The 22,310-nt window shown below is 36.4% G+C and overlaps 1 protein-coding gene across 4 annotated transcripts in view; it reads left to right on the forward strand.

The window, feature by feature from the left end:
* NFATC3 (nuclear factor of activated T cells 3) overlaps positions 1-22,310 on the forward strand; it is a 77,729-nt gene that overhangs the window by 34,279 nt on the left and 21,140 nt on the right. For 2 of the 4 annotated variants that reach the window (XM_075040281.1, XM_075040282.1), the window contains exons 4-9: positions 12,181-12,380; positions 13,569-13,741; positions 14,532-14,672; positions 17,087-17,142; positions 17,755-17,881; positions 20,316-21,368. In XM_075040281.1, the coding sequence (XP_074896382.1) occupies positions 12,181-12,380; positions 13,569-13,741; positions 14,532-14,672; positions 17,087-17,142; positions 17,755-17,881; positions 20,316-21,368 (1,750 nt within the window). The remainder of the gene's footprint in view (positions 1-12,180; positions 12,381-13,568; positions 13,742-14,531; positions 14,673-17,086; positions 17,143-17,754; positions 17,882-20,315; positions 21,369-22,310) is intronic. The other 2 variants (XM_075040283.1, XM_075040284.1) reach the window with 1 other exon arrangement.

Raw genomic sequence — 22,310 nt, forward strand, 5'->3', positions numbered from 1 at the left:
TGCAAAATGTTCTAAATACCAGATACCTCTCATTTTAATCTCTGCTTTCCTGGGAGTATGTTCTAGCTAATCCATGTCATCTGGAACAATTTCTTTTACCTTAGTAGAGAATCTGGAAGGTAACGCTGACAATTTTCACAGGGAAGGAATAAATAACTTGGCAGAATTGTTAGCAAGGAAAAGGTGGCATGTTGAACTTTTGTCATCCAGATTATGTTGAAATTTTGTATTGTGTTGTCAGGAGATATAGAAAGCCTCTGGGCACTGTCTACCTTTACCATTCTATTTCAGTAGGCTAGAGTACTTACTTTACCCATCTATGAAGCCTTTTAAACAAATAGCTGCCACATTTCATCTGACTGTAAGTGAATGATCATCATTGCTTGAATTTCCCACCCTTCCCACTGGACAAGTTATACATAATAAAATAATGTTTACATTTACAATTTGTTAGAATGAGTTTTTTCTGTTATCTAAAATGTTTAGGGTTCTTCATGAGACTTCACTTGGATAATGCTTATGATCAAAAACATAAGCATTTTAGAGCAGGTGGGCACATGATAAGGATCTCCCATGAATAGTTTTTCTTCTTTACTTTTGTGTTTTAGGTTTCTGATCTAAAATGATTTTTTCTTCTTAAAACAAACAAACTTGTTTTGAATAGTGTGTTCCTGCTATTCATGTTGACTTCTGCAATTTTCTGAGTTTTCTTAAGTATTTTAAATTTAATGATATCTTTTGGTAGCAAATTCTGTAAGCTGTGTCATGCACAAGAAGTATTTCCTCTTTATCTTTTGTCCTGTTACTAGTAAAGAAGGTCATATTCATGAAATTCTTAATAACCATACAATGTGATGTACTGAGGGACTGTTGAGCTAACAGCTACTTTTTAGCACCATTCTGTATACAATAAGGAGTATCTGTCCTGTGGCCATTTACCACAGTGGTAATCAGTTCTAGATGTGAACTATATAAGGGTAATTTATTCTAAATTCATGATGCATCTGCAACAGACACTGTATAGAATCCACCTGTGTCTTACACATGCAAGACAAATTTGGGGGTGGTGGTAGCTATTAAGAATTTGCCTGTACCAGAAGTGTCTTTTTGCCATACTACGAAGGGTTTAATGATAGAATCATTCATCAATTCCTCTGCTGTAAGCAAAATTCTTACTTTAGTTGCTTCAGCAGTAACAGAGGAGGGGAAGCATCATGTAATCCATATGGACAGCTCAGCAGTATTACAGCTGAAGAAAGGTGTAAGATCAAAAATTAAAGAAATGTTAAATAAAACCTGGTTTATTTAAATGGTTATACACTTCTAGTCACTGACAAGCAAACAGTAACCTCCTGTGTGAGATTTAATGGAGACCTGTGAAAGAGGGACTGAATGTCTGCTCTGTTTAAAGTGCTTGCAGAGCTTGAAATCATGACTGAAGAGCTGAAGAAAAAGCAAGCTAATTGAGCTAAAGTAAATTAATTTTGAACTACTTTGAAAATTCTGAAACAGGAATGTGTTCTCAAAAAGCCTGTCAAACTCTGAGTTGTGGTGGAAGAACCTATAACCTACAGGAGAGGATCTAACCGAGCAATGTCAGAAATGATCCGATAAAAATAAATTAACGAAGGATTGTTTAAATGAGTATATGTTTGCTGGCTTGTAATTCATGGCTGTCACCTTTTCCCAGATGTTCTGTGTGGCCAATTAATGTAACTACTTGAATAACAGGTATAACATCAGAGTTCTCCCTGTTGTCTAAGCTGAATAAACAGCATGCTTTTTCTGTGTTTCATGACCCTTCCTATTCTTCCTGCCTTTCACTCTTCAATTTTTATTTTTGTCTTGAATTCTTCCTTATTTTGTACATCACCAGAAGGCAGGCTGTATCCCAGCTCTAATTGCCTACTGTTGTTTGGTGACAACAACCTGCAAATAAATCTAGATGGCAGAACGTAAGTCTCGGCCTGTGTGAACCATGTAGTGGGCTGTATTGGGAAAAACATTGACCTTTGGATGAGTTTCTAAAAACAGATATTTTTCAAGAACAGTTTGATTACAATTTAGGCATCTTCTGTTCCAGAATCCCCCAAAAAGATAGTAAAAGCCTTATTAATGCATCTACTATATGTTTGAATACTCAATCTAGAAAATGCAGTAATTAAGATGAAAAACATTAAAAATTTGCACACTGGACAACAGTCATCTGCTTTTTGTTTCATAAGTTTACTAAAATGTGGGAAAATAGTGATATTTTTTTTTCCAAAGTAAAACCCAATTTATGGGGGTTTTTTTCTATAGGTTATGTGGGAATAACCCATTTCTATCCTGGAAATGCTTGTCCAAAAACTGTCCATAACATAATTTAGCATTGGGAGTTGGTATTTCAGGAGTAGCACTTTTTTTTTTCCTGAAGAGATTAGAGCAAACTGCAGATGGATAGTGTATTGTCATGGCTAGTTAGATGTGACTGGCAATTCTGCACTGTGTGAAGTTGTGCTATTAGTCTAACACTATTTTAGCTATGAATTGATCTCCTTTTTTTGGGTAGTGTAGAATGGGACAGGACTGTGAGCTAAAACTCTCTGCAAAATATGCCTAAAATTAGTATTTAAAACACTTTCAGTCCTGTCTGCAAGCAGTGAGTGAGTATGTAAAAGTGTGAGATTTCAGAAATAGAAATCCAAGTTTTTAAACCTTGAAGGATGTTCTGTATGTTGTGTAAACGTATGGTATCATGACCAATAACGCACTAATATTTGCAACTACTTGTTTGCTTTAGTCCTCTGCAGGACCCGTTTGTCTTTGTGACGACCTTTACAATGCTTTTAAAATTGGACTTGTGCCACTACTCTAATAGTTTATTAAAGTTTGTTCCTTTTACATCTCACTATTTTTTTTCAGAATTGCAACGGTCTGTACTATTTTAAAGTCTTCCAGTCAGTCTACTGGCTAAGTTCATTTAGCACAAGAGGAAGGAGGATGCTTTTTTGATGTGCATGCTTTTCCTTCTCAGTTAATGGAAAGGTACATCAAATAATCAAGTGATACAAAATAGTACTGCACTTCAGGAAAGGGAAGTAGATGTTGTTTTGGTTTAACATAATTAATTTTAAGATCAGACATTTAACTTTTTGTAATATTATAACCTTTGCAGAATCAGAATGAAATAACAAAAAAAATTCCATGTGCTGTTAAGACTGGGCCGGTAGTTGGGGTATTGCCTAGTAGATTTGAATGGAGTTTTCTTCCATGAATTTCTCCAGTTTCTTTTAAACAGTCCATAGAAGATTATAGATCAGCACTCACTGCACCTCTGCAAGGTCATAAGGGATGACTGTGTTCAGTCTGACTTTCAATAACTTCCCTGAACTCGTAATTTCTTGATTTTATATATATGGTTTGTTTCAAGCTTTTCAAATTCATGATAAATTGTACCACTGGTGTTAGTCACTGTCTGTCTTTTGTTTCAAATTATGTTCATCTTCATGCCTTTGGATCTCTGTCATCCCTTGCTTTTATTCCCAGGTCGTTGTTAATAGGTGTACTGTGCATCTTGGCAGAGTAGCCCTTCAGCTTTTAAACCAACATGCTTCACAGTTCTTTAGGAAAGTTGCTGTACAGCACTTGAAGGGGAAATTCTTGTGGAGAAATATCTGAATAAAAAAGTTTGGTGCTTCAAAGCCATGCACCAGTGCCTCTTTGATATTGCTGTCCAAAAGATTCCAAGCTTGTGGGTAACATCTCCATTGTCTCAGAGGGCAAAACATTTCAAAGGCATGGTTTACTTTTTTTTTTCTTTAAATGAAATTAAAAAAATAAAATTATTTTACTTTAGAAGTGGACTAAAATTTAAGCAGTGAAAGTTCTTTTATTTTAGGTTTGTTTAGGTTTCATGGTGAATTATATCATATCTTTACTCATACAGTCTTCCAAAGTAAAAGTAAAAATACCTAATTCAAGAGAACAGCTTTATCTTTCCTTTCACCTCCATATAATGGGGCCTCTATTCTCCTCTTTTGCCCTCCTTACCTTGTAACTTTGGGGGGTGTTCTAAGGAATACAGAAGTCACTGAAATGCATCTAGCTGCCATGAGACTATCAAGGAGGATATAACTAGTTACAACATGCTTTTGGTATCAAGGTGTTGAAAAGCCTAGGAAATCTCCATCTGAACTAAATGCTTAGTTAGGTGCTTTACACAGCTGTGTGTTTCCTTCCCCATTCTTCATGGTTGAACTGAGGATTTTTATTTGGATACTGGTGCATTTGGTGAAGATAGAGTTGTTAATCAAGTCTTTTGTTCACTGAAGTTATCCCAAACTTTTCCCCTGACATGCCTTGTATTTCAAGACTATGTCCTGTTTTCAGGGAGGCCTATTTGTATGTAAAAGCTTTCTTTCTAATCAGCCTACTTCACCAATCCAGTAATGCCATAAGCAGTGAATTAATTGTGCAAAGGCAAAGGAGCACTAAAGTGTTGATAGAATCTTCAATTAGCAAGCGAAGAAAAGGCACATAAAAACATAAGTATTAAACCCCAGTGAAAGTTTGGTTAAATGTGGCAATTTCCTAATAAATGCTGGAAAGTTCTGCAGGAAAATTGCTTTAAAAATACAATCAAATGGGGTTTGGCACTGTCTGAATGTCATTAGTATTGTAGTATTGCTTGATTGCTGAGCATACAACTTAGCTAATGAAGTGATTTTTCTAATTATCCCCCTCCCCCAAGTTTTAGTTCTATTTTTTTTTTTCCTTAGTTTTTAGTCTGAATGAGTAGGCATGTGAAACCCTGACATCACTTCTGGATTCAATGACACTATTAGGTGTTGGGTTTTTTGTAAATAAATAAAGGGGGTTTTGGTTCACAGAAACGGACTGTTTCAAAGTATACTACTATTGTCTGATAAGTACCTGTTTGCTGTGAAGTGTATATTTTCTGTCAGATATTTTTCTCAGGTCTTGTTACAGGTCTTAAGAAATCACATCTCGTGGGTAAATAACATTTACATTTGAATAGAGATTGGTAATACTTGGGCTGCATCAATAAATGGAAAACATAGACAGAACCTTCTTAATTTAAAAGAAGGCAAGGAGGAGAGGTAAAACCTCTAAATATTAGAGACTAAAAAAAACTCTTCTCGCAAGCTTGTTGAGTGTTGCACGCTTTCCTTTAGATCAGAGCATGGAATTGATGACACATGAGCCAGATATGGCCCAAATAGAATCTGCGTGTAATCTGGAAAAGAATGCTAACTTCTTTTTTCCAGGTTGATGCCTCTTATTTAATGTAACCTATTTGCTTTCCTCAGCAGGGAAAAGGTTCTTACCACTGCCACAAAATTCCAAGTTTAAATGCTGCTGTCTTTGGTGATCAAACTAATCAAATTAGTCTCTAGTGTTACGCTGTTTTTAAGGATGTTCCATATGTGCATTAAGAACCTATGAATGTTTTTGTAATATGAAATACAACTTCTTGATGATCCAAAAATTCTCTCATTAATTTACTGTCTTTGTAGTTACTTGGTAGAAATTGTAAGCTAAGTATTGACATGCATGCATGAGTTTACTGTATGCAGTATAGTGAATACGGCTGGAACTGCTTTGGCGTGAAGCCCTTCTGGCTTATCCTGTGGTGACCTTCAGTCTTTAGCCTTCCAGCTTTAGTTTAACTTACGCATGCACTGACCTTTGCTATGGAAACGATATAGAAACACAAAAACAACTTGGCTGAGTTTCCTCAGCAAAGCAGTGGGTGGTGTATCAGTATTCTGTTACAGAGGAGGGTTTCTAGAGGTCAGTAGTGACAGTGTGCAGTAACTTACTAGTTGTCTACAGCACACTGTTTGCTACTCCTGGAAAAGTGGTATATCATATCTCTTTTTTTAAAGTAAAATCAGTAACTTTTTTTTGTAGTGTGTAGCTCTAGGATTGCACATTAAGAGAGTAAGTGCTGGAAGGTATACTTGAAAATATACTTAGTGCACAACTAGTAGTTTAAGTTACTGTCTTTTTCTATGTGACCCATGACTGAATTGTGGGCAGGCTGATATTGTAGCAATTTATTGTAATGCATCTTCATTGTGTGATTCTGCAGCATTTGCCAGTAGGTTGTAAAATGTTTTATTGATTTAAATACCTATGGTCTGTATAGAGACACTATGTTCTTATTTGTATATATTGTGTATTCTTTACTAAGGTGCACTAAAGGTACAGATACCATGCCTTCATTAGGTATTTGAACAGAATGTAGTATCTGTTCTTTCAAGTTAATTATGTAGGTATTTTCACTGAAGAACAATTAGCAATTTTTTTTTTATACTGACTTGAATATTTGGACTGTTCAACATAGAATTGTGTGTAAAGCAGATGAGGTAATAAGAAAGTGTGACCCTGCTGTCAGTGAAACTAAGAACAGTCAACTTTTTTTATTTTAAATGGGAACAAAACTGTATTTAAAAGGAATGCATTTGAAATTCCAAAATATGTCATTTTTCCTGATTTGAAGTTGATTTGGAGTAGTAAGTGGTCTCCATTATTCAAAAGACAGGTATTGCATCAATAACAGCAATTCAGGCTCCAAATATCATCTTTCTTTTGGGGGAGAGATGACACCATTCCTAGGAGACAGAAGGTAGTTCAGACTGAAAATTCAGTCTCCTGTGGGGACTAAGTGTGGTGGGCAGAAAGTTCTGCTTTGCCTACTGTGTAAAGGTTTTGTGTAGGGAGAGACATCCAAGGCTTCCTGTCACCAGGATTATTCATATAATGGACTTCAGAATACTTTCATGCTCTTCAGCAAACTGCTGAATGTACCTGCAGTTAGATAAGGTAGGAGTACTTTCAGGTGAATTAACAAAGTAATCCAGCATTGTCCCCTGTTCTCAGGAATGGTATGACATGGGCTGTCTTTAATTATGTGGTACTAGGCACAGCGTGTTGTTGGTTTCACTGAAGGCTTTGAATGATTATGTGGTAGAAATTACATGGGACATGCAGGCATCCTCTCCGCAAGCTATCGGATCATATTCTGCATACCCTTTGGCTCACTGGCCCCTAGGCTCTTCTCTTTGATTACAGAAACTGTGTAAATTTTTTATTTTACTCTTGCAGAATCATGTCATGCCTAGAGTTGTCAGCTCACTTATTTATTAGACAAGATTTAAGGGGAAAGTGTTAATTCTAAAGCACAAATTTGTGTAATAAACAACTGACAAAAAAAAAAAAACAACTTTTTTTTTCTTCATCAACCTGTTGGTTTTGACAATCTCTCCAGCTGCCTCAAAGTTTTAGCTAGCGCATAAGGCTGTCTCATTAGCATCCACAGCCTGTTAAGCTTACTGTCTTCTTTGCTGTAAATACAGGTGTTGGAAACACGAGGACACTGCAACCTGCTCATTGCTTGCTTAAGACTGTGTTATGTTTCCTTTTTATGCATGCTCATTACTGTGATCAGGCCCTGAATTACACTCTATAATGCGGAAGAGGGGGTTATTCTTTTCTTCCCCATACCTCAGCTTACTTAATTGCCACACTTAATTGCACATGTTGGGTATATTTGTCGCTTTATATTGTTTTTCTTTTATGCTGTTCTCTCTCTTTTTATTTTCAACCTTGAATAAATGCAATAAATCATCTGTAATGCAAAGTATAAATTTATGAAGTCTCTGCTACCTTGGCAATATATTACTACTCTGCCTAACTACATCCACACACACAAACACGCACACACACACACACACATATATGTATGTGTATATACATATATTTCAGTACTTCTAGCAGCACTTCATTGCAGATCTTTTACAGCAATTAATTTCAGACAAAGCTATAGTGTAAGCATCCCATTTACATAGTTTGGCAGGGAGGGGCCTTGTTGGCTTGCTTGTTTTGAAACTGGTTTACACTAGCATGGCTTTTAAGTATGTATGAAATTTTCAGGGGTTTGTCCTGATGTTATTACAGACCATTTTTAATTATGAGATGCCTTACTTATATGTTTCTGTATTATAACATGCATAGGTTTCTTCTAAACTACTATGAAAGTGTATTCTGTTGCATTATAATATTTTTCCTTGTAGTTTCCTTGGATTTCTTGTTTGTTTTCATTTAATTGAATAAATAAACCAGAAGGAAAGTGACTAAAGGTGGTAGGTACTACTGTGTGGGGTCTTGTTGTGGGGTGTTTGTAGTTTTCTGAAGCTGTAGTAACATAGTTGCAAATTTCTACTCTGGTATAGCTAAGGTACTGCAGTGATGTGAGACAGTCAACAAGCACACAAGCTTGTATCACAAGAGTATCATACAGAGAACACACTTCATAACCTATTGATATATAACTAATCTCTCGGTAGGGTGGGTATTTTTTGTCAGACCTTCCCACCACTTTTCCCTTCCCACCACTTTTCCCTTCCCACCACTTTTCCCTTCCCACCACTTTTCCCTTCCCACCACTTTTCCCTTCCCACCACTTTTCCCTTCCCACCACTTTTCCCTTCCCACCACTTTTCCCTTCCCACCACTTTTCCCTTCCCACCACTTTTCCCTTCCCACCACTTTTCCCTTCCCACCACTTTTCCCTTCCCACCACTTTTCCCTTCCCACCACTTTTCCCTTCCCACCACTTTTCCCTTCCCACCACTTTTCCCTTCCCACCACTTTTCCCTTCCCACCACTTTTCCCTTCCCACCACTTTTCCCTTCCCACCACTTTTCCCTTCCCACCACTTTTCCCTTCCCACCACTTTTCCCTTCCCACCACTTTTCCCTTCCCACCACTTTTCCCTTCCCACCACTTTTCCCTTCCCACCACTTTTCCCTTCCCACCACTTTTCCCTTCCCACCACTTTTCCCTTCCCACCACTTTTCCCTTCCCACCACTTTTCCCTTCCCACCACATGCTTTGCAGAAGCCAGGCCTTATATGTCTTCCATAGTGTGTCTGGGCAAGTGTAGAAGGTGAACCTTTGCTCCAGAATAATGGAAGCAGAACTACTGTTAGATGCTGCTTGGAGCAATTCAAATGTAGTATATGACCATAGAGTCTCATAGGCAAAATACCATTGCAACTGCTGGCAAGGGGTATATTTTGCTTCACTAAATTAAACTCCTGTTCTGGGTAGGCTTCTGTAGAGGACAGTTTCTCCACCGACTGTAGACAGACCAGCTTGGTTTTACAACTATCCCTCCACCCCATATCACTAGTATCTCTAGAACTGTTCTGTACATGTCCATTGTTAAGGAAAGGGGAAGAAAGATAGCTTTAATTGGAAATCAGCTTTGTCACAGTGACCCCATTTGGAAGTTATTCAAATTTTTTAATAGGCCTGGCTTGTAATTTATATAATTCCCAGTATTAGAGTGAACACATTTAACAAACATCACATTTAGGCTGTATTCCACTGTGTTAAGATTTAATTTTAACTCTGAGGAAAATGGATGGTGTTGAGAACTTGGGACAAGATGACTGCTGTAAATGCTAAACTAATACATGTACTTAAATTTTCTTTAAACTCATAAAATAATTCAGAAATAGAAATAGAAATTATGAAATTATTCATAGAAATTATGAAAATAATCATTTGGTATTTAAGAAAAAAATATCTTTTGGAAAGATGTTGGTGTCCTGCATCAAGGTTTGTTGGGGTTTTTTTTCTTGGATTTAGGTCTGTTTGTACCGAGAACTCCAGTGAGAACAAAAAGATTTTACATATTTGACAGAACAAAAGCCTGCAAATAATAGACATACATATATAAAATGCAAATAAATGAGATCATGTAAGAAATTAGTTGGAAATATGTCAATTATAGGTCAGGACATTGTATTTGATAAAAGCTGCATGACTTTTAAAGATTGCTTAGCTTTTTGTGGCAAATATTTTTCCTTCATTATAATAAGAGTCTGAATCAGTAAACCCATGAGATGTGACTTTTTGATTTAATGTTAATAAGTCAGTTCGTTCTGCTTGCCTGTGTGTGCATCAATTCTCGATGGTAATTGGAATCAGGTGAGGAGACAGATGAGAATTCATTGAGTTGAAGGACAGAAACCAGTCTGCTTTAGCACAACCTTATTTGTAGTCTATATACAATGTAGTACAAATGTAGTCTACATCTGATGGTAAAAGCTGAACTTGACTGGCATCTTAAAGGCACAACAGCTGGGAGATGTTGTACCTCTCCCAAGAAAGATACAAGGAGATTTGAGGACAACAGAATTTGGAATTCTTTGTCTACAACCATGGAAAGCAGCACAGTCTCCTTACTGCAGTAATCTCCTAGAGATCTCCCCACCCAGAAAAGCAATAGAAGCAGTAATTCTGAACTGTTTCCTTTCTTTTCTCTCTGTTCACTTTAAAAACAAAACAAGAAAGGTAGAATGGGCATTTTTCTCTGTGTGAATGCTGTGATTGTGACAATGTATTCGATCTATCAAACTTTTGTGTCAGCTGCTTAAGATATGTATGTTGTTGGTCAGTAACAGTTATATGCTGTAGCTTGTCTGCAGTATGACGCTTTCAGGAATTATTTTAGATTTTGTGTGTGTGTGTATGTGTGCGTGCATGCTGGATACAAAGAAAGAGGTGAAGAACAAGCCTCAGTTGTTTTGGGTTTGAGTAAGCTCAATTTTGTTTGTTTTAGGTGGTCTAGATTTTGGCTGTTCTGTTCCTCAGTCCCATTTAACCTCATTGGGCAAATGGGAAGAACACTAACTAAAATATGACCACATTGTTGTATCCAGATGGGTTAATTAATGAGTATTATGTCTTGGAAAAAAGCATTCATGTGAGGCTGAAAGCTTTGAGAATGGCTCTTCAAAGTTCCAGACTTCTGTCAGAAACTAAATTTCTGTTCTTGACTAAGAAAGCTCTAGTAAAATTGACAGGATTGGTAGGTGCTATCATAGCCATAACTTGAATATAGAAAACAGGCGTTCATTTGACGTACATAAAACTCACTGCAAATAGCAGTGCATCAAGATACAAGGAATCTACAGTGGTGCTTCTGATTTCTGGGTGTGGGTGTACTTTGGTTTTTTGTACTGCTGACTACCAGTGTTAAATTTCTCTTGTAAGTAGGTTAGATTGACATGGTTTTGTTTGTTTTTAAGTGCTAGTTCTGTAAAGAGCTTGGATAATATTGTTCTGTGACCAAATAACTCTCCCTAGAGACAAAAATATTGACATGACAAAACCACGTTTAAAGAATGACTGTCTAGCCCTCCCTCCTTTTGAACATAAGTTGATGTCAAAGTTGATGTCAAAGTTGATGCAATGTAAATTTGCTGCATTGCTTTTTAGAAATTATATAACTTGCAGTATTTGCATGGATTTATAAGACATATTTTACAGACTTTGGATTTAAAATTGCAGTGGCTAAAGGAAACTTGCATGTTACTGTTGGTTAAAATTGTTTCCTTAAATCTCCTGGATAATATGTTACCAATGTACTATCATAAAAGTAGCTTTTTCTTTTAGAGTTCAGGGATTATTTTTTTTCCTGATGTTTCAATGTGTTTTGGGCCTAGAATTACTACCATTAGCTCAAGCAAGAGGGAGTTTTGTGACAACTGAGTGCACTGGTGGTTAGTCTTGTATTTAAGAAAAGGAAAGATGCATGAATTAACATCTATCAAATTTTGGTTTTTAAAACATTTTCATTGCCAAAAATAAACCGTAATTGATTTTCTAGTTATGAATTAAATATTCTTTGTTCTAACATAACACATTTGCATCCACAAAAACTCTAAGTTTCATAAAACTCAGTATTGTGTTCCATAGTAGAAAAACTTTAAAATACTTGTAGTATTTCTAGAAACTAGGTGTTTCTTAGTAAAATTGATAATTTGGCTTTGATTAAAAATGATATCAGAAACAGACCTATAACATAGCATAGCTTTGATGTAGAAATTCTGTAGATAAAATGATTCTTTTCTCTTTGAGAGATTCAAAAGTAATAAAAGTATTTTGATATCCCTTTGTTCTGATAAATGTTGCTGATACTTGTATTGGGGGACAGATATCTGTACTCAGTTTTTTGATTTCTGAAAAGATTGAAGAAGTTTGCAATTAAATACTACTCTGACTCTTAAGTCTTTGTACTAGTTGTGTATTTACATTATGCACACACAAATGCAGTAAAAGTCAACTAATATTTTAATATTACATCTACTTTTTCATCAGCTCCTGGGCTACAGTGAAAAGCCGGTAAACCTACAAATGTTCATCGGAACTGCAGATGATCGCTACTTAAGACCTCATGCGTTCTACCAGGTGCACCGAATTACTGGAAAAACAGTTGCAACAGCTAGCCAAGAGATAATAATTGCCAGCACAAAGGTTTTGGAAATACCACTTCTTCCTGAAAATAATATGTCAGCCAGGTATATCACAGCATAAATTAGCTGTTTGCTATGTGTCTTTTTTTTTTTTCTTCCACCATTTGTGCAAAGGTGAAAGAAAAATCTTGTAGAATAGGGTATTTTCCACAAATATGGCTCATGGTTAAGATAGACACATCTCTTTAAACATGACAATGTTTAGGTAGTCAGAAGTAAAGGAGCAGAGAGACAGGGAAGCTTATAAGATTGACTGGGAGAGAGATGAGTGCTGCTGGGATTACACTTCCCCATACAATCCCCATACATGTGACTCCACCTTTGTAGCATTGCATGTGGGTTACTGGCTGGTAGTTTTTGTTTGATTTTACAAAGACATAAGACTTTTCTCTATGAAAATACAGTCATACAATTTAGTTGTTTGTTTCTTGACTGAATGTGGTGATTTAACTTCTGGTATCTTGGTAGGTCTTTTCCTTGTTTTGATTATTTTTTTTTAACAGTTGCGTTATTCTGACTTTTCTGGTCTTGCCAGATAGAATGTGCTAGCTAACAGTTTAATGGTTGGTTATAGCAACAATTAGACTGCTCTGTCCTAGCTGGAGGGTCAGTGAACAGAGTAAAGCACAATTATTTGTTTATGTAGCACACTTATTTCTTATGTAGACTTCTCAAGTCAGCTTAAATTTTCCTAGTTGCAGACTTCATGCTAGTTCTGTTGAATACTATGAACCCACGATGATGTGCAAGATAACACTCCTCATAAGCTTATGTATACATGTTACTTGATTAAAGTATGTGTGTCTCGTATGAGTAATTGATAACTGTGTGGAATGGTAGCTAGGATTTGATGGCTACGCTTTTGTCATTCTCTAGCCTTTCCTAAGGCAGAAGTAAATCTGTCTCTAACTCCTTGTAAATGATGTTTACTATGTTAAATAACTTCAAAGGTTAAACAATGTACAATAACACAATTTTTTAAAGGTTCAAAAAAACCAGCAGCTAGACACTTACAAGACAAAAATGTTTTGACAGAGTACTTGCTGCCACTTTTGACGCTAACAGAACTTTTAATCTCAGACATTTAAAATAACAAAATAGCGTAACATGGGGAAAAAATAGAATGCTTTTCATTCTTTAACAAAAGAAAGGCTTACAGAGTATACTTTGGCAATAGTTTGATTCATTTTCTTCCATTTCTCTTCTGATCCATCCGTCCTCACCTATCTCCAGTATCGATTGTGCTGGTATTTTGAAACTTCGCAATTCAGATATAGAGCTCCGTAAAGGAGAGACAGATATTGGAAGAAAGAATACCAGAGTGCGACTTGTGTTTCGTGTTCACATCCCACAACCTAGTGGAAAAGTCTTATCTCTGCAGACTGCTTCCATACCTGTTGAATGCTGTAAGATTGCTTTAACTATCCATAATTATAGTCATGTTTTCTGCATGTGTCAGTAGTATTGTCATTCTGACAATATTTGTTGTCAGAATTAGATATAACAAGTGTGTGTAAAAAGCATTGTGTAAAAGAGCTAAATTACCAAAAAGTAATATATTTTTATTTAAAGGCGGTACTTGCCAAGTGGCAGCCTGAAGGTTTCGAGGAAAAACAATGTTTTAGGCTTTAAACCTAATACTGCAGTCACATAGCTAGCAGTTTCAGTAGTTCCTGTATATTAGCAGAGGCAGCTGATACATCTCAGTGAAAATAAATATTCATTTCAGAAGGAACTAAGACTATTTCATTTACAAAGGTCTATATACACCATTACTTGTCTTTATACAGTGTTATCTAATGAACAGCTGAACTTCTAGAGAATTCGTTTGTTAAATGCTGGCACTAAGGAATCAAAACACAATCTTAATCTGAATTTTTCCTAGAACTCATTTTGTCTATAAAATGCTGAAGTAATTTTTAAATCAATATTCCTAAACTAAAAATTTCATTTGCTTTAACAGTAGAGACTGTTAGGATTCCATGGCTTCTTGGTGTTTCTTTTCTATAATTATATAATTTCAACATAATTTTAAAAACAAAGATAAAATCATACACAAATATGATTTGTATATGTAAATAGATGGTTGTTTTAGTTTCATCCTTGATTCTTCAAATTCAGATCGTAAAACAAATGTCAATGTGATTAAGATTGTGAATAATAATTTTTCCCTTAATTTTTTTTTTTTTTTTAAAGCTCAGCGGTCTGCTCAAGAACTTCCTCAGATTGAGAAGTACAGCATCAATAGTTGCTCAGTAAATGGAGGCCATGAAATGGTGGTGACAGGATCCAATTTTCTTCCAGAATCCAAAATTATATTTTTTGAAAAAGGACAAGGTAAATACTACCTTACTTTTTTTGTTGACAACCAAACCAAAAACATTACCTGAGCTTGATTTTAGGAAGTAAAAAAAAAAAGAAAAGAAAAAGAAAAAAAGAAAGTTAAGTCGCAAGTAGTAATCTGAAACTTCAGTTTGGGCACTGATCTATTTACTCGTTGGCAATTATGAATGAAATAGTACTTCTGATTCAGACAATTACAGGCTAACTAAGTTTGAATTGTGTGTGTTGGAAAGATGCTGTGGACAGATCATACCATGTATTTCTTCCTCATTATTAAAAAAAAAAGAAAAAGAAAATGGGAATTAATGGAAATGTACTATTTAGCATTGATGTCACGTTGTATCTGATTTAATCATTGCATAGGAACTGACTTACTCCTAAGACAATGGAATAAATATTAGCTAGAAAACACTACTGGTTTTTTCCGATATATTTGCATAAGATTTTCTATGGAAGTTACTCTTAAGGGATGCAGTTTTTAAAAAAGTCTTAAGATCAGACTCAGATTTGGTGTGCAGTGTAAGCTTCGGCTGTGTCTATGCCTAATTTGCATCTGTAAACAGGCAAGTGTGCATGTAGGTAAAGTACTGGCAATAAGTTGTGGTACAAACAACAGCGACCTTTTGTACACATATTAAACATTTGTGTGCTTGACAAGCTGGTCAAGTATTTAATTGCCAAGAAATCAGAAATGTTTTAGTCAGTTGTATTACATGATTCTCATTCTCTAGAATCCAAGTTCAGTCTTCTGGGCAACACTTAGTCATGGGTGAGAACTGCAGCAGGCTTACACTTGTATATTAGCAAAGTAGAGTTAAAAATTATGTTGCAGGCATGCATTTCAGTTAAGGTATACTAAAGACATAGCGTTTCCTTCATGCATTGAAATCTGTGGAAAAATTTAACTGCTTCCAACTGATCTCATGAAATTAAACAAATTATTCTTTGGGAGGGTAGTAGATAAAATTTTGTAGTCTAATATATAGGAAATAGAATCTCAAAGTAAGCAAGAAACTTGCAGATTTTGGATGAATATTTCTAAAACATCTTTCTTTAAATGTAAGTACGGGTTTGAAAGCTTTTTTTTTTTTTTCTTAATCCCATGTTCTTCCTCTTTTCTACCACTTTCATAATTATGCAACTCCATAAACTAGAGAATTGAACACCAAAAAACCGCTGTCAAATAATTTTCATTTTTAGTTTACTACAACCAGATATAATGAAAGTTTAGCAAGTTTTCTTTGTTTTGGTTTTGTATTGTACACAGCTGCACATACACACGCTCAGGTACATACATACATATTACTCAAATATGTTCGGTTATTCAGCATTCCTTCCTGGTTCTGTAGCTCTTCTGGATACACATCTTGTTCTTAATATTTCTTACTTAGAATAAAATGCATGAAAAATAGTTGAAAATTTCGGACTAGCTGTCTTAATACATAGAGTTCCTTTTCTTCCTTGATTGTCCCTTTGATATAGAGAGCATAAAATCTGAACAACGTAAATTGTTGTTACTGTGACTTGAATACCTGATTTGAACTTTTGCGAAACACTAGCAAAAGTAAATCATTAATAATAAAAGTTTGCAACCAAGTCCAATTCTTCTATGACTTATTATTTTCTTAAATATGTAAGCAAGGGAGTTGGGGGTTTTTCTTATTAGCAAATGCACAACATAAGTGGGGGGTTTATGTAATAATGTATTTTGACACACAACTTGAGTGCCTTTTAAAGAAGTACTGCTGCTAGATAATAGCTTCCCTCATAGCCTGTACAAACCCAATAACACAGAACCGAGTGTTAGATTAAGGATAATGGATTATGCTAGGTCAGAGCAGAGAGAGGTTCACCAAGGTGATCTACTTCCCTCACAACACAGACAACCTGCCCGCTATTTGAACTAGTGGGTCTTTCGGTTCATGCGAGCGTGTTTAAATGTATAACCTGTGAGTATGTACATGAAGATATGGCATATGTTCTCTCTCACATGATGACTTGTAGGTTAAGGCATCAGCATGTTTGAATAATCACAAATGTTAGTAGTAATTTAACTACCTTTCAAAAATGTTTTTAGAAAAATGGGGGGAAAAAATCCCTCTGTACACCTACAGTACACACTGTCTCCTTTGGAATTAAGTCCAACTGTATGTAATTAGCAGATTATGTTAAAATGCAGAATCCTGCACACCAGTCAACTTATGGACAAGGTCTGTAGTGTTGAAACTCCTAAAGCATCTCTATACTTTACACTTTGTTTACAGTATATCTCTGTCAGTTGAATGGCCTCTTTCTGACTGAAAATACATGCAGTTTTATATTAAGTATTTAAGTATTTTTAAGATTAAGTATTTAAGTGTTTGAGAAAATGCTTTTTGCTTGAATTATTTGTAAATTTCTTTCAACAGATGGACGACCTCAGTGGGAGGTAGAAGGGAAAATAATTAGGGAAAAGTGTCAAGGGGTGAGAAACAATTTTTCTTACTTTAGAAAGCTTTCTGTTTTAAAATGAGAAACTAAACATCTTAATTGTTCTGAAATTTAGACTTCATTTAGTAAAGTAGATCAGTGGCTGATTCAGACAGACAACTGGAGACTTCTAAATTGGCTTAATACTATAAAGTAGCCATTAAGATGATGCTTTGAAGGAACTGGAAATAGTATGCTTGTTGTGAAAGCAAGGAAAAAATTGAAAAAAGAAAAATGAAGATAATCTTGCTAAGATGACAAATAATTTCCAGTGCACTAAAATTTTTCTTAAAAGCTTTATGATCCAAAATGCAATTCTTTGACTGCTAGAATATTTTTATGCTCTGGCAGATAAACAAAGCATCCTTTAGATGATGTGTCTATTTAATTAAAAGCATTACCTTCAGAACACTTGGTGTTTAAAAGAAGAAAAAAGTCTCCAAATAAAAGTTTGCTTATAGTATTGTTTTACTATGTAATATACACAAACTTGAAGTTTACCAATTTCAAAATATTAGTTTGCTTTAGTTTTGCAATGTGTTTTGGTTTTTCTGTAATTAAGAGCAGTTCCATTTGCATTTGATATGTAAAACTTTGTTTCATATAGGCAAACATCATACTTGAAGTTCCTCCATACCATAACAAAACCATTACAGCAGCAGTTCAGGTGCAGTTTTATCTCTGCAATGGCAAGAGGAAAAAAAGCCAGTCTCAACGTTTTACTTATACACCAGGTATTAAATAAAAAACTAAAATGTTGCATTTTATTTTGTTTTTTAAAATAGGCATTTGAAAGTAATTCGGACAGTCTTGTACTTTTGACAGGTAGATAAGACTAGCTTTGACTTGTTTGTAAAACAGCTTACTTATGCTTGTCTAATTAAAAAGCTGAAATTTAGCCTAATAAGCTACAGTGCTATAATTACAGCCAGGTATTTCTTCATTACACTTTTTACAGAATAATTTTTATTCTACTTTTCTTTAAGAATGATGGTGAATCTCAGAAGCTGCTCTTCTAAATAACTGTAGGGATGACATGGAGGATAGTGAGATCACAGAAGAACAGGTTTTACACGTTTTGCCCCACCCCATCAAATGTCAAAAACAAACAAACAAACAAAACAAAACAGGTTTAGGTACAAGGAAGATAAAAAAATATTTTTTCCCCTCTCCGGACACATTGCAACATGTTGAGAGAAAATAGTTTGTAACTGTATTAGGTCTGGCTGAGATGGAGTTAATACTCCCCATAGCAGCCCTCATAGTGCTGCGCTCGTGTTTTGGCTACTGCTGAGCAGTGCTGGCACAGCATCAAGGCTGTCTCTCCAACATTTTTGCCCCCCCCCCCCCCAATGGCAGGCTGGGGCAGGGCAAGATCTTGGGAGGGGACATAACCAGGACAGCTGACCTAAACTAACCAAACAGATATTCCATACCATATGATGTCAGCTCAGATATAAAAGCTAAGTAAAGGGAGACGGAAGGGGGGCATTTTTGTCTTCCGGAGCAACCACTACACGTTTTGAAGCCCTGCTTCCCAGGAAGTGGCTAGACATCACCTGCTGATGGGAAGTAGAGAATAACATCATTTGTTTTTCTTTGCTTTCACTTTATTAAACTGTCCTTATCTTGACCCACGAGCCTTTTGTTGTATTTTCTCCCCCCGTCCAGCTGAGAAGGGGGAGAGAGAGAGTGGCTTTGGTGGGCACCTGGCATCCAGCCAGGGTCAACCCACCACAGTAATTTAGCCAGAAGCGAAAACTGTACATCTTAACTGTACATGTAGTTAAAGCATCTTAATCCCTTCTGTTTAGTGTGAGGAAGTGCTTGCTACTAGATATGCAATGGCTACTCCTTTGTCTGCCACTTACTTCCTTTTAAGAAATTCATACCCATTTAGAGTAGTCAGAATTCACAAGGTACCAGTGATGGTGCTAGACCCTCTAGTACTGTCTGGAGGACTTGAAGTCAGGTATCTGAAGGAGTCTTTAAAGTCAGACATGGATATTAATATAAACTTCTTAAAGCTAATGTGTATGCCAACAAAGCCAACTACCATTAGCTTACGCTATTTAAAATAAGATTTGCTCACGTGTGCTCTAAAATTACCTACTTCATACCTTCACGTGCAATTTAAGCAATGTTACCTAGGTATTTGGTACACTAAGTGTACACTAAATGTGTTATCATGTTTATGTGGTATTTTTCAAGCTTTCTTAAGAATATCAGCTCCTAAGATAGTTATAAGATACGTCTTAAAACTTTTTTTTTTGAGAAATCCATATTTAAATTGTTTAAATGGTAGAATGCAGTAATGACACTGCTTAAATAAGAAGCAAGTTTAATTATCACTGCAGCTGGTATTGCATGAATGTTTTAAAATCCCTTTTATCTATAAATATATATAACAGTTTCTTTAACAGTGTATTGTATAAAGTAGTAATTGAGCAGTTAAGAGTTAGCATTTTTCTATTTGTGCTTAAAATCAATATCTTTTCATGAGCCTACCAATAGATTAAAAAAAAAAAAAAACAAACAAACAACAAAACACCAAAATCCTGTAACTGAAAGTGTGTCAATTTTTAAGTCTCTGTATTATAAGAACAATTGTTACCATCATTCAAATTGGGGAATGTGCTGAAAGAGCGGCTGTGATTAAACCAACATGCACTACTTGAGCTAGTTTAACTGTGTTGCCAAAGTTCAGCTGTCATCTTGATCAGAGGCTAAGGAAAGTTTGAAGCCAGCTAAAAATTTCATTCCGCTTTTGCGTGGTGCCTGATACTGAACTCCTGTCTGCCTATTTTCAGTGGAGCCCAGCAGCAGCAGCGCACCCTGTGCTCCCCAGCCCCCACCACACACCTCTGAGCTGTATTCTTTAGATGTACCGGACTTTATTTGGCTGGGTTGCAAATGTCTTTAAAAAACATGCGTTACATAGCAGGGTGTTTTAGAAGGGAAGGTAACTGACTTTGAATAAATGCTAGGAGAGGTCTTCTGACTCTTAAGGGTTAATATAGCAGGCGTAAAGTAAAAAAAGAGCAAAAGAAAGGAAATTAGAGCAAGGACATTAACAACACTGTTGTGGCTGTTAAACAGCAATTAGTGTGTATTTATCACAGGATACATATGGGTTGGAATTGTAATACAGTGTTTTACTTCTTCTAGTTATAATGAAGCAAGAGCACAGAGATGAGGTGGATTTGTCTGCTGTTCCGTCTTTGGCCTTGCCTCACACAAGCAATGTCCAGGGCCTGCATTCTATCCGAACTCAATTGCCTTCACCAGAACAAGGGCATCCACATGACAATTTACTGTCTACATCACCCAGGAGCCTTGTGTGTCCAGTTCAACCACCATACACAGCAATGGTGACCTCAGCAGTATCCCACCTGCCACATATGCAAGGTAGAAACCTTAGTCCAAGTGAAGAGTGTCATGTTTTGCCTCCTGCTGTGGTTCAGTCTTTTCAGGTAACATCAGCACCTCCTGCGAGGCCTTCTTACCAGCCTATGCAGTCTAACGATGTATACAATGGACAGTCTGGTCTTCCTATGAACTCTGCCTCCAGCCAAGGATTTGATACTATTTCATTTCAGCAAGACACAGCTGTACCTCATTTGATAAATCTTAGCTGCCAAGCTCTACCACCAATGCAGTTTCATTCTTCAAATGCAGGTTCTGTGTCGACATCAAGTACAGCAGGGCACCCGCTAGCACACCCAGCTCATTCAGGACAGTCATCTTCTCACCTACCGTCAATGGGATACCACTGCCCCAGCGCTGGGCAGGGCTCCATCCCTTCTGCAATGAGTCGGTCCCTTGGGCAGGCTTCTCCCCAGCTGCAGCAAGTCCCATACCATTCTACAAATCCAGCATCCACTTCATCCCCATCCCCAACAGCTTCCCACCCTTTGGTCCATTCACCGCTGTCTGGACCTTCTTCACCCCAGCTACAACCTATGCCTTATCAATCTCCTAGCTCAGGACCTGCCTCATCTCCCCCACCAACCACTGTAAGTCACTCGGGACAGCACTCCCCTCAAGCACATAGTCCAGCACTGGGAGGTCTTAACGCAGCATCATCCCTAGTCCACCATACCGTATGCGATTCATCTCCATTTTCACCAGATGGGGCAGCTATTAACATTAAACCAGAACCTGAAGACAGAGAGTTGAGTTTTCAAACAATAGGACTACAAGACATCACACTAGATGATGGTAAGTGGATATAATATTCTAATACTGGGATATAATCTACATTAAACTACAACGTGGCTGTGGGAGGGTTGTTTTGTTTTGTTTAGAACACGCTCCTCTTCACAGAAGTAAATTGGTATCATCAAAATGGAGTCGTATTTTTGTGTCCAAAGCAATGACTTAAAACTAATCATATCAGCTGTAAATTTGTAGTTCTACAGTTCAAATACTTTAGTCTAATTTGCCCATAGACTTTGTTGTTGTCACAAAACAGGGCTCGAGGAATTAACTCCTACACGTTGACACCTTATATACAAGGAATTAATTTGAAGCCTTTTCTTATTGTCTTGTTGGTATGTTTCAGGGAAAGTCATAACAATATATCTAAGTTGCATGAATGTAGTTTGGAGTCTTGTTTCTTGGAGTTGTCCCAGTTTTGAAGGGCAGGCTAGTTTTTTTGAAAATATATCAATCACATGCATTTTGGCACTGTCTTAGTCTTTTTCACAGACATTCTGTAGATCTGCTGTCATCATTCAGCACCTCTGCTCACAGTAGCTGTTGGCCTTCTCCTTACCACTCTGGCTAGCTTTTTGAGAAATTCACTTAACATAAACAGAACAAGGACATTCTAGTGCGAAAGGCCAGGCTATAAAGTTCTTTACTTAAAATACTTGGACAGTGTTAATTTACAAAACTTGTCCAACAAAGTGAAAAGAAAGAGATACCAGATCCTAAACATCAGACTATTATTTGAGGCATAGATGCAAAGCAATTTAAAGAACATGTCTTGTTAATAAGACTGGAAGAACAGAAGGCCTGGCCTTAAAAGGTGTGTAAAAGGTGTTTGATATTGATGATGGGAATTTTACTAGTATCTCTTTTCTACAGTAGTCTTAACTGTTTTGGGGGTTCTTGTGGGTTTTTTGTTTAGGGTTTTTTTTTTGTTTGGGTTGGGTTTTT

The sequence above is a fragment of the Buteo buteo genome, chromosome 11 (genome assembly GCF_964188355.1).
Source record: "Buteo buteo chromosome 11, bButBut1.hap1.1, whole genome shotgun sequence".
Taxonomy (NCBI): domain Eukaryota; kingdom Metazoa; phylum Chordata; class Aves; order Accipitriformes; family Accipitridae; genus Buteo; species Buteo buteo.